At 50.5% G+C, this 12,929-nt stretch overlaps 1 protein-coding gene across 14 annotated transcripts in view; it reads left to right on the top strand.

Moving 5' to 3' along the window:
* Positions 1-12,929, top strand: part of ASB13 (ankyrin repeat and SOCS box containing 13) — a 36,160-nt gene that overhangs the window by 8,820 nt on the left and 14,411 nt on the right. For 11 of the 14 annotated variants that reach the window (XR_009053134.1, XR_009053133.1, XM_057731084.1 and 8 more), the window contains 5 exons: positions 400-616; positions 3,488-3,675; positions 4,623-4,688; positions 4,804-4,954; positions 7,174-7,308. Coding sequence is in view for 12 of the 14 variants with exons in the window: in XM_057731084.1 (XP_057587067.1) it covers positions 559-616; positions 3,488-3,675; positions 4,623-4,688; positions 4,804-4,954; positions 7,174-7,308 (598 nt within the window). In the remaining 2 variants the exon portion in view is untranslated. The remainder of the gene's footprint in view (positions 1-399; positions 617-3,487; positions 3,676-4,622; positions 4,689-4,803; positions 4,955-7,173; positions 7,309-12,929) is intronic. The other 3 variants (XM_057731085.1, XM_057731086.1, XM_057731087.1) reach the window with 3 other exon arrangements.

Below are 12,929 nucleotides of genomic sequence, written 5' to 3'. Positions count from 1 at the left end.
AACCATCTGGTTGATCAGAAGGTTTTCTCGGGAGATGTGATAATAAAATGCAGTAACAATAAAAAGAAACTGCTTATTATGAAGAGGCATGTAACGTGAGCTTGTCTGAAGGTGGGGGCTTGACAATAAGGATGTGTCAGGATAATCCAGCACTGTTGTCATTCATGACATTTTGAAAGTGTGTCTAGAAGATTCCCCTGTATTCCAGGGGCTCTGACGGCTGCTGAGAAAACACCCTGCAGTTTCTGCATGCAGGGAGTTCACACTCTGAGCTTGCGTGCATTTCTCTGCACCTGGCTTAGACGGTTAAGAAACATCATGCTCACACCGTAGGAGCCCGGCTGCCGGGGCTTCAGACCCCATGTGACCAGTGACTCACCTGGTGCTTCCCATCCTCAGGCAGGTGGCCTGATGGCCGTGGCGCTTCCCAGCTCACGTCTAGGCAACGCGGCGGGGAGGGGCGTGTCAGCAGGCTCCCCCTCACATCTTGGAGTTGGGGCAGACGTTCCACGAGCAGTGGGAATCCTGTGATTAACTCAGACCGCTCGTCTGGGTGGGATGCATGGCTCTGGGAACCCACCACCTCGTCTACTTCTGCGGCGCGGTAGGCAACCAGGTGGGGACCACAGCACAGTAAGGCCTGGTGGGGGCACAAGTGAGGGGCTCACCCAGCGTGGACAGGGCTGAGGCGGGGCAGGGCCTCCTGCAGACCTGACCACTGCACTTCAGTCGGCAAGGAAACAAGTAGGCATCATCTAGGATGAGCAGGGAGGGGTGGAGCATGGAGGGTAAGATAGAGAGGCCAGAGGTGGGGAGAGAAGGGGGCTTTGCTCAGAGGGAGAAGTGGTGTCACTTCTCAAGTGTGGTCCCTGGACGAGCTGCATCAGCACCATCTGGGCACCTGTTAGAAATTCAGGTTCCCAGGACCCACTGAGACCCCTGACTCAGCTCTGGGGGTGGGGCCCAGCAGCCTGCCATTTCACAAGCCCTCGGGGTGATGCTGATGGATGCTCCAGTTTGAGAACCCCTGGCTAAAGGTATGGGAGGTCGGGGTGCTGCATCTCCTGCACCTTGTTCTCTAGAGCTGATGGCGAGGGAGGAGGGAGGAGGAGAGGTAAGCCATCGAGGAAGAAAAGGGGGATGTTAGAGAGTTTTACTCCTTTTGGGGGGAGGGGTTGTGCCTTTGTTCATTTCTTAATCAACAGATCTTTGTTGAACGTGTATTTTATGAGGTTGGAAAGCAAAAATGATTAATTATAGTTTAAGATGAATGCAAATGAAGAGATAACATACCAAAACTTATAAGCTGCAACTCATGCCTTACTTAGAGGAAATTTATAGCTGTAAACATTTACATTCAAAGAAGAAGAAAGAGCTCAAATCAATAATTTTTCATCTTAAGATACTGGAAACAGGAGAGCAAACTAAACCCAAAGGAAGCAGAAGGAAAGAAATAATAAAAATTAGAGAGGAAACTAATGAAACAGAATAGAAAAACAATGTAGAATATCAGCAAAACAGAAGTTGGTTCTTTGAAAAGATCAACAAAATTGACAAGCCTTTAAACTGACCAAGGGAAGAAGAAGAACAACAAAAAGACTCAAATTACAAAATCAGCAGTGAAAGAGGGGATGATATGATGGCCCCTACAGAAGTAAAAGGATTATAAGGGAATAGTGTGAACATTTGTGTATTAGTCTGCTTGGGCTGCTGTAACAGAACACCGCAGACTGGGGGCTTAAACAACAGGGTCTGGAGGCTAGGCCTCCAAGATCAAGGTGCTGGCAGGTTCGATTTCTCCTGGGGCCTCTCTCCTGTGCTTACAGACGGCCACCCTCTTGCATGTCCTCACGTGGTCTTTCCATTGTTCACAGTCATCCCTGGTGTCTGTGTGGCCTAATCTCTTCTTACAAGGACACCAGTCAGACTGGGTGGGGGCCCACACTAATGGCCTCACTTCTGTGATTAAGTTACATCTCCAAGTACAGTCACATTCTGAGGTATTCAGGGCTAGGGTTGCAACATATGAGTTTGGGTGTGAGGTACAGTTCTGTCCCTAACAAATTGTATGCCAACAAATTAGACAACGCAGATGAAGTGGACAAATTCCTAAAAAAAACACAAACTGCAAACTACCAAAACTGACTCCAAAAAAAAGTCTGAATAAATTTGTAACAAATAAATAGACTGAATTATTAAAAAACTGAAATAAATGAAAGCCCAGACCCAGATGTCTTCACAGATGAATTTGACCCAATATTTAAAGATTTAATACCAAATCTTCATAAACTCTTCCAAAAATTGAGAGAGAGAACACTTGCCAAGTCATTCTCTGAGGCCAGTATTACTCTGATGCCAAGAGCAGACAAATACCTCACCCACAAGAAAAATGACACTTATGAATGCAGACCCCCAAATTCTCAAAATATGCACAAACCAAACTGAGCGTTGTATAAAAAGATTACTCACCATGACCAAGTGGAATTTATCCCAGGAATGCATGGTTGGTTTAACATCTGAAAATCAACTAATGTAATACACCATTTTGATAGAATTAAGGGGAGAAAAGCTAGCATGATCATTGCAACAGATACAGATAAAGTGCCTGACAAAATCCAACACCCTCTCATGATAAAAACACTCAACAAACTAGAAATAGATAAAAACCTCCTTGACCCATCAAAGGGCATCTATGAAAACCCACAGCTCACATGGTGCTTCGTGGTGAAGGACAAAGCTTTTCCTCCAGGACCAGGAACAAGGCAGGAGCTGTCTCTCAGCACTTCTGCTCAATGTGGGGCTGGACGTTCAAGTCGAGGCAACTAGAAAAAGAAAAGGTGTCCAGGTTGGGGAGGGAGAAGCAAAGCTACCTCTACCTAAATTCAGATAACATGATTTTTTTAATGTAGAAACTCCTGAAGAATCTGGTAAAATTGAATAATTAAAACAAGTCCCTACTTTGAAAGTCCTCCCAGGCAAGGAGGGGGGACAGTATAAGTGCTGCATCGTGAGCGTGTAGACGCGAGGGTTGCAGGAGATGTGTCTCCTGGAGGAGGAGATATTTCAAATGGGTCCATGTGGATGATGTAACATCTAAACGGGAGACTGCAGGACGGACGACTGGGCTGGGGGCAAAAGTGGGCTTCTCAGGCAGAATATATGCAGAAGCACAGGTGTGCAAGGGCAGGGGGGCCACGGTGAGCCAGGCATATGGCTGGAGAGCCGGCTTGTGCGGGGCAGTGGTGGCAGCTGGGTCAGGAGGTGAGCAAGCTCCAGATGATGGACCTTGTAGGCCTCATCAAAGACTTGGACTCCACCTCCGGGCAGTGGGGATCACTCCATGATTTTGAGTAGGGGGTGTCTGGACCAATTACACGATCTTGTATACAGTGGCTTGGGTTTTGTAAAGGGTCCTGGGGTCGTACGTATGTCCATTTGATCTGCACAGAAGTGGCGTGCTCTTAGCACTCCATGTTTTCCTTCCCAGGTTTCTGGGTGGAGCGAACCCCTGTGCACGAGGCAGCCCAGCGAGGGGAGACCCGGCAGCTGCAGCAGCTGATCGAGAGCGGGGCCTGCGTCAACCAGGTCACCGTGGACTCCATCACGCCCTTGCACGCGGCCAGCCTGCAGGGCCAGGTACAGTGCGTGCAGCTGCTGCTGGCCGCCGGGGCCCAGGTGAGCCGCCTGCAGCACGGCCCCCAGGCTGGTGGGACCAGCTCCAGAGGAGAAGAGGCTTGGGAAGAGCATTCTGTGTTAGGCAACGCAGAGAAAGACAGGAAATCACCGCAGGAGGCTAAGAAGGAGAGGAAGGAGGAAACCAGAGTGGGCTGTCATGGGGGCCGAGGGAGGAGGGAGGGCTTGTCTCTATGGCAACTGTACCCTGAGGACCGGTGAGGGTGCTCATGGACCTGACTGCTGGGAGGTCACTGATGGCGGAAGAGAAGGCCAGTTTAGCAAAGTGGTGGCGTGCTCCTCTCTGTACGTGGACAGGCAGGCTGTGCGTGACAGAGGCGGGCTGCCGGTGGGGCTGGCAGGGCCTCGGCTGCAGGAGCCTTTGGGCTCAGAGAACAGGATGACTAAGTGGGATGCTGGCAAACTAGCTCTGGAAGGACAGGTAAAAAGGAACCAAAGCAATACGGCTGTGCTGCTTTCCCTGGTGTAAGTACTCACACCACAGCCCATCGGGCGCCCCCAGCCACATCCGATATCCGGCTGGTGGAACTGCTGAGTGTTTGCCAGTCGGCTGGGCGAGCTGGTAGGGGCTGGCGCGGGAGAGATGGTGGTTGAGGAAGAAGGCAAGACTGTGTGCTCACTCTTCCCAGAACTTGGCTATGAAGGCGGTTCCAGAGGAAATGGAACAAGCCTCAGCGTGAACCCAAATACACAGCTGAATTTGGACAAATTCTAAGCAGAATCTGCCAGTTTGGGGAGTTGCCTTTTTCCTGCCCTATTATTTTCCAGCTAGAGGAGGCACGTTATTGAACAGTCTCAGGCACTCCTCCCAGCGGAGGCTGGAGTTAAAGCCTGTTTTCATACCCTGCCGATGCTAATTAGGTGTTAGGGTGGTGGCTGGGTGAGGCTGATTTGAAAAAAGCCCCCAATCTCACTCCTGCTGTCCTCAGGCGGCCCGCAGGCATGCCCTGCTTTCCATCTCTGAACCCCCTCGGCCTGGCACGGCGCCTCAGCAGGTAACAGAAAACTAAGAACTTAGAAAAACTACGCAAAGACGAACGTGCATCAGGATGAGAAGGCGAGTGGCCTGCACCACGCCCTCCGCCCTCTGACGCTCGTTTCTTCCCCGAGGTGGACGCCCGCAACATCGACGGCAGCACCCCGCTCTGTGACGCCTGTGCCTCGGGCAGCGTCGAGTGTGTGAAGCTCCTGCTGTCCTACGGGGCCAAGGTCAACCCGCCCCTGTACACAGCATCCCCGCTGCACGAGGCCTGCATGAGCGGTGAGTCGGGGAGCTGTGTAGCTGGGAGGGGAAGGCGTCGCTGGTGAAGGGGGCTCCCAGGCTGCGTCTGGCTCTTGGTCCGCCAGCCGTGGCATCCGACGCTTCTCCTCCTGGAGATACAGGCCTCGCCCAGGGCTAGGGGCTGAAGGTAGGGTGAGTCGGGGCCTTTCAGGTCCTGACCCTGGAGGTGGGTGCCCTCGGCAGCCACGCACTTGGTGGCTGCTGTCGTTCTGCCCCGTGGGGCCCTGATCTTGTGGGGAGATGAGGCCCAGGTGTACCCCCAGGGAGGCGCTCTCAGAGGAGCCGGGAGGGGGTCCTCAAGGCTCAGGGAGCAGGTGGGTTTTCAGCTGCCCTCTGAGAATGGATGGATTTCAGACGGTGGGAGGATAAGGCCGCCCCAGCCTCACTGGCTCAGACGCACCCAGGAGAGGAGCTACGACAGGCAGAACTGGAAATTTAGGGCGTGATCAGCTGGTGGGAGATGTTTTAGATCACGGAGTAGGGAGTTTGGATTCGACTGTTTCAAGCAAGGTTTGCACACTTGTGTCCTCTGCTTTGTCTTTGCAGCGTTTGTTGGGGTGTGGGTTCTTCCGTGGCTCCACACAGGGCAGTCTCTGCTGCCCCCACCCTGAATCCCATGGTTAGGTCACCTTTGTCACCCATAGGCACTGGGGATCCCTACAGGCGGCTCTGAAGGTTTTGAGCAGATGCTGAATGATAGGAACACATTTCTGAAAGGTTCGTCCAGTGGCCATCCACGTACAGCATAGGGCAGGGAAGCTGTTTTCCTTCCTTCACCCACCTTAGGTTCACTGGCCGGGGCCCTGCCGATGAGACTGACAAGGGACCAATTAACAAGAAAAAAACAAGCAGAAGTTAGTGTGTGTGTTGCGCGCGCGCGTGCACACACACACACACACACACACACACACACACACACACACACGGGAGAGCTCAGGCAAAGGGTGGTTAGAGTTGGGGTTGATGCAGCATCTTGACAAAGAGCAGTAATTCTGTCGAGCAGTGACAAGACCAAGGAAGAGGATGGAGCTTCTAGGGCTGATAAGTTGTGGGAAGGCAGATACACTGGGGAACTCCTGGGAGACAAAGGCCAGTTAGTAAGGTTCGTTGTGTGGACTCCTCTGGTGCTGACTCTGGGCTGATCAGGGTCTAGAGTTGTCCCTGGTGGTTAAGATTAACTTTTGTCCTTCCTGGAAGAGAGGGGAGGGGACACCTTTGTACCTTTAGTCCTGCTTGTAGACAAATAGGACAGAGTTTGTTTTCTATCTGCTTCTTTGTCTTTAGTTCAAAATAATCCTTACACCAAAGTGGCATATTTTGGGGTGGTGTATTCTGCTGTCCTTTAATGTGAAATGAATGCCCCAGAAATGGAGAGATGAGTGGAGGACCATCTCAGTGACCCAAGTGTAAAACTCTTGGAGCCCAGGTGGGATGGATTCATGGGTAGAGCTTTGGGGAAGAATCAATAGGTTTTGATGTGAGGGAGAGGACAGAACAGGCTCAAGACTGACTCAGGGTGAGGAGGAGACTGGCCGGGGACGGGGAAGACCTCGGCTTGGGGGACATGTCCACACAAGAACGGCCAGCGCTTGGCGGTGGAGGTGGAGCTGGGTTTCAGGGCTGGAGGAGGAGACTTGGTAGCCAAGAGCCAAGCATGATCAAGGGATGAGAGAGGATGGGCTCTGGGACGGAATGGGGCCCAACCCCAACCCCAAACCTGAGTTAAAGATGCCAGAGAGGAGGGGGGTGGGCGGGAGAGGCCGGAAAGACATCTGCTGGGAGGGGGGCAGGGAACTGGAGCAGTGGGGAAGTTTAGGGAAGCTCATCCAGGCAGCTGGCGAGGTGAGGAGCCCCTTCTCTCCCCCGCCCACCCCGAGGGCCCAGGAGCAGTAAGGAGCCTTCTCTGCGTCCACAGCTGGTGAGACCCCAACTTTGTGTTCTCCCAGCACGGGCGCCGGCCGTGCCTCCCTCCCTTTCTCCTGCTGCCTGGGGGGCCGCCGAGCTCCTCGGGGAAGGACACCCGCCGGGTGCGCGCATGCACTGCTCCTGGTCGGGATGCAGGCCCGCTTCCCCTCCCTCCCCCTGCCTCCGAGCTCGAGCTCGGGACTCGTCTGCTCGAGCAGCCGCACGTCTGCCACGGCTGTTATTTCACAAAGATGTGATTATGACACCTTTCCTCCATCTCCATTTCTTTTAAGGAAGTTCCGAGTGTGTGAGGCTTCTCATTGACGTTGGTGCCAACCTGGAGGCGCACGACTGCCACTTTGGGACCCCTCTGCACGTGGCCTGCGCCCGGGAGCATCTGGACTGCGTCAAAGTGCTGCTCAACGCAGGTGCGTCGTGTGTATCCCTGCGCTGCTCACTGCAGGTGGGCTGTGTTCACCTGCGCCGTGAGCTGCAGAGAGCTGGCTGCGGGAGTCAGGCAGCCCAGGTTTGCAGCTGAGCCCTTGGGCCTCAGCGTCTGTATATAAAACGAGACATGTTAAACCTATTTTGCAGGACTGTTGGGAGGATTCGTGATAACATTTCTGCAGTACCTGCTGCATAGTAGGTGCTCAACGCATGCAAGTGATTATTTTTGGTGGCCACAGGGGACGGGCCACAAGGCCTGCCTGGTCTGAATCGGGAGACGGGGTCCAGGGGAAGCGGTTCAGCTGCGTCAGGACTCGGGAGGCTCTCAGGTGTCCTAAGAAGGTTCCTGATAGAGAGGGTCCCATGGTGAAAAACAAAAACAAAATAACAACCCACCCAGCTGCAGCTAGAGTCAGGACTTGTCAAACACGGGATTTCTGCTATGGGCAAGGAGTTATTATGAACCCAACTTAAATATAACAAAATATTTTAGCTCAGCCGTCTCATCCATTCTGGGTGCAATTTAGGGAAAAGCCAAAATGGTTCAGCATTGGAAAGGGGATGAATTCTCTCCAGATAATGGTCTTTTGAGCATAAGTTATACGTCGTTTTGTACTACTGAGTCTTATTCCCTTTGATGCACCACCGTTGTCTTTTCAGTGAACATGATTCGTTTTGTGTAAGGTTAGTCATTGGGGTAGTTTTTGTTTTTTATGCAAAGATAAAGTATCTACAATAGATTGGAAATAGTCGATCTTCCAGCCGAGTGGCTCACGGGATGGCTGGATCCCATTTCCGTCAAGGGCATCTACCTATTGTTCCTGTTGAGCTTTTAAAATAAAAATTTCACAGCGCAGCCTCCCTCTACAGGGCACCTGGCGTGCACGTGCGCGGCACACCATCTGTTTTCTCTCCAGTTTCTTTCTTGTGGTTTCAGGGGAGAGGATCAAATGAGTGGTTTAACCCACTGTCCTTTCTGTGTCCTGAGGACCCCGTGTAAGTGACGACTCCTTTGTAAGAAGTAGGAAACCCACTCCTGGTTCAGTAACCGAAAGCATCGGAACTAGAACAGATTTCAGGGTCAGGCTGACTCGGGGGTTCAACAGTGTCGGCAAGAACTTACCTCCTCTGAATCTTACATTCCTGCCTTCCTCACCGGTCCTTGACCCTATGCCCGGTGTCCCCAGTGGGGGAGAAATGGCTGCAGCAGAGTTGCATTAAATGCAGATTCTTGACTCGTGAGGGTTCTGATGGCTTCCTCATCTCAGAAGAGCAAAAATCTCTCCCTCACACCTCCCTGTGTCCCATCAGCTCGAATTAGGTGTGTGTCCGTCCAAATCTTATCCAGCCTCTTTGGCCAGACTTTGCCACATTCTGATCGGCTGGGACGTGGGTTGGGGTGAGGGATTCACCCAGTCAGGGCCCAGCTCTGTCCTGGGACCCCTGCCCCAGGACCCCTGCTCCACACCACAGGGTGGCAGATCATGGGTGGGTTGGAAAGGAGTGGGAAGCAGCCGTGATGTTCACGACGGCCTTAAGCTGGGGACCCCATGGTTATAAAGGGAGTCTCCATCCCCCGGGAGTGAGAGATGAGATTTCCCCTGTGGTCTCAGCGTCTTCCACTTCATCCCTGATTCTGTTCTAATCTCAAATGGTCTCCTTGACACCCCTTCCTAGATCACATGCACTCTTTTTTTTTTCCTTAAAGGAAACTACTTTTTAAATTTATTAACTAATTGGCTGCGTTGGGTCTTCGTTGCTGCACACGGGCTTTCTCTAGTTGTGGCGAGTGGGGGCTACTCTTCCTTGCAGTGTGTGGGCTTCTCATTGCGGTGGCTTCTCTTGTTGCAGAGCACGTGCTCTAGGTGAACGGGACTCAGTAGTTGTGGCACATGGGCTTAGTTGCTCCACAGCATGTGGGATCTTCCCAGACCAGGGATCGAACCTGTGTTCCCTGCTTTGGCAGGTGGATTCTTAACCACTGCGCCGCCAGGGAAGTCCCCAAACTATTTTTTAACTATGGAAAATCTCAAACATACAGAAAAGTAGAGAAGAGGACAGCATGTGCTTTCTTTTTAAGGTAGTGATTTGTCACTTTTTTGTTGAAGCATCTAATGAAAGCCATGGTCCACGTCTCTAGAAAAATAGGCATGCAGGTGCTTTTGCACATGATTTTGGAGAGGGTCCTGGCTCTGCTGGAGGAGCAGAGCCGTGGGGGGCCTTTTGGTGCCCTCCCCGGGGTGGACCCAGAGGCTGTGGGGCTTTCTTTAGGCAGCCAGGCCAACTTGGCAAGCTGTGGATTATTTCTGCAGAGTATTGGGGCCGGTGGGGTGAAAGTCCAGTTATTTCTGGTGAGGTAATTTTTAATCTGATGCCCGACAGTAAATATTTAACTGTGCTGGGGCGTTCAGAAGGGATCACCACCTTCCTAGCGCAGTGCTGGTCCCTCACGTCTCTGCTGTTGTCTCAGTGGGCAAATCTTGAGCCCCTGTGCCTGACACCCCATCCTGGGCATCGAGTGGGTTAATATATATATTTTAAATTTTTATTGGAGTCTAGTTGATTTACAATGTTTTGTTAGTTTCACATGTACAGCAAAGTGAGTCAGTTATACACATACACACATCCACTCTGTTTTAGATTCTTTTCCCACATAGACCGTTACAGAGTATTGAGTAGAGTTCCCTGTGCTGTACAGTAGGTCCTTACTCATTGCCTATTTTATATGTAATAGTGTATATATGTTAATCCCAGTCTTCCAATTTGTCCTTCCCCACCCCCTTCCCCCCGGGAACCCTAAGTTTTTTTCCTACATCTGTGACTCATTTCTGTTTTGTAAATAAGTTCATTTGTACCATTTTTTTTAGATTCCACATATATGTGATATCACATGGCATTTGTCTTTCTCTTTCTGAGTTACTTCACTCAGGATGACAATCTCTAGGTCCATCCATGTTGCTGCAAATGGCATTATTTTCTTATTTTTTGATGGCTGAGTAGTATTCCACTGTGTATATGCACCACATCTTCTTTACCCATTCCTCTGCTGATGAGCATCTAGGTGGCTTCCACATCCTGGCTATTGTAAGCAGTGCTGCAGTGAACATTGCGGGGCATGTGCCTTTCTGAATTATGGTGTCCTCCGGGTACATGCCAGGAGTGGGATTGCTGGGTCATATGGTAGCTCTATTTTTAGTTTTTGAAGGAACCTCCGTACTGTTCTGCATAGTGTTGTGCTGGGTTCTTGGCAGTTGCGTGACAGCCCCTGTCCTTGTTCCCTAAGGCTTTACCGAGTCCACTCTAATCCTATTTTGCTTTAAAATCAGGCTTTCGATCACGAGCAAACGCTGACCCCTTTTCTCTGACGTGTGACATGAGAATTTTTAAGGCCCAGGTGCATCAGTGTTTTGCTGGCTGCGGCTCCGGTCCTCAGTTCCAGGCAATGTCACCCTTAGTCCCACAAGGCCACTTTCTCCTGCTTCCCATCTCTTCTTTCCTCTGCCCCCTCCCCATCCCACCGTTCTAATGAGTATCCATGTATCAGGTGAGGCATAAGTTTCTCATTATGGTAAATGGTGTTGTTATAGATTTGACTCTCCTTCCTGTTTGCTCACCCAGCCCTGAATTTTCGAGACCCACCCGTGTCACTCCACGAAGCTCTAGTCCATTGTTTCCTGCTTCTGCAGAGACGCCAGCTGCCCCTCTAAGTCACCAGCCTTCTCTCTGCACCCAATCCAGTGATGCTAAGAGCACATTTTAAACAGATCCCAGGGACTTCCCTGGCGGCGCAGTGGTTAAGAAACCACCTGCCAATGCAGGGCACATGGGTTCGATCCCTGGTCGGGGAAGATCCCACGTAAGCCCATGTGCCACAAATACTGAGCCTGTGCTCTAGAGAACGCAAGCCACAACTATTGAGCCTGTGTGCCACGTACTGAAGCCCTTGCGCTTAGAGCCTGTGCTCCACAACGAGAGAAGCCACGGCAGTGAGAAGCCCACACACTGCAGTGAAGAGTAGCCCCGCTTGCCACAACTAGAGAAAGCCTGCACACAGCAACGAAGGCCCATTGCAGCCTATAAATAAATAAATTAATTAATTAAAAAAAAACAGATCCCGTTTGTCCCTTGGAACAGTCACTCCTCTGAGCCTTGTGTACCGAGAAGCCACAGTGGGCGGGAGGGAAGGGCTGTTCAGTCCTGATTGTCCTTGACCTTGAGAATCACTCTGTTTCCCCACGCCCCCTTTTCCATCCCTAAAACAGAGACCTCTATTCCTCCCCAACCGGCAAGAGTATTGTGAGAATTAACGATCTGAGAGAAAGCCACTGGCACTTTAGATTCTGCAGACTTTGCAACTTATTTTTCATTACAAGTTTATGTTTAACGTTCAAATTCACATTTGCATCATGACTGTGACACTATAACATTACTTATTCATAGCGGCAATATTGGAAGAAACCCCTGATGTGGTAGATCGTTTTGATTGTGGGGAAATGCTTTTTTAATTTCATGTATTGATTTTTACCATTATTTTTGTAGTACCTACCTGTCAAGTTAAATAAGTAGGTGATTTATCCTGCTTCCTAACTGAGGGATTTTTTTCCTGACCTGCCGTCTGTGTTTTGGCTGGGGGAAGCATGGGAGCCTTTTTATTCACGTGTGTTATGTGTTGATGTGCTTGCCGTGCTGTTAGCATCACACGGACCACTTTAGGAACACAGTTCTTATATTCTACTAGGGGATTAAAATGATTTTAAGTCAGAAACCAGAAAGAAGGATTTTTCAAGTATTTTTGAGCTGTGGGACTAGCTCATTATACCCCCTCATTTCCTCCTGTTCTGGCCCTCAACATTTCTTAGTACGTGGTGACATGCTGGTGATCTGATTTTTTTAAGCTTCATCTTGATAATATTTTATGATTGTGATTTGAGTCTGTTATTTGGGGGAATATCTTCATTGATGCTGGGCTTTTTGCTGGCTTCTTGAAAATACTCCTCTCATCCTCTTTCTCCTCTAGCCTCCTTATCCACTTGGGAGCAGACCTCAAAGAGGTTGGTATTTTCTTAAAAAAAAGAAATTTGGAGGCTCCAGGAGATCCTATTGTATGGACCTGTGATGGTTATGCCCTAAGAATGGTGTTTTACACAAATCATATTTTTATCAAATTCTCTATTTTTTAAATGCATCTAAAAATGCGGTGCTTAGCTACTACTCACTGGCATCTTCCTGAACGTCTCCCATCGTCCTGAGAAAGAGGTGGACGGCAGAGCTGAGTTCACGGTTACGATTCCTCCTCTCTATATGAACCTCAGGGAATTTAAGGGGAACGTGCCCTGTTTTCCCTGTGAGCTTGCCTTTTGTGAAAGATTTCTTATATTTAATATTCATGCATTCACACAACACACATTTTTCAAGCCTCTGTCCTGTGTGCGTGGTGTGTGTGTGCACGTGATGTGTCTGCGTGCATGTGTGTATCTGAGGTGTGTGTGCCTGTGTGCACGTGTGCTTTTGTGTGTGTCCGTGGTGTGTGCGTGTGCATGTGGAGGACGGCAGGAGAGTCTGAGCAGCTCACCTGAGCGTCCAGAGCCTCAGGACCTGGGAA

This window comes from Hippopotamus amphibius, chromosome 4 (genome assembly GCF_030028045.1).
Source record: "Hippopotamus amphibius kiboko isolate mHipAmp2 chromosome 4, mHipAmp2.hap2, whole genome shotgun sequence".
Classification (NCBI taxonomy): domain Eukaryota; kingdom Metazoa; phylum Chordata; class Mammalia; order Artiodactyla; family Hippopotamidae; genus Hippopotamus; species Hippopotamus amphibius.
This window is presented reverse-complemented; position numbering and strand designations above follow the sequence as displayed.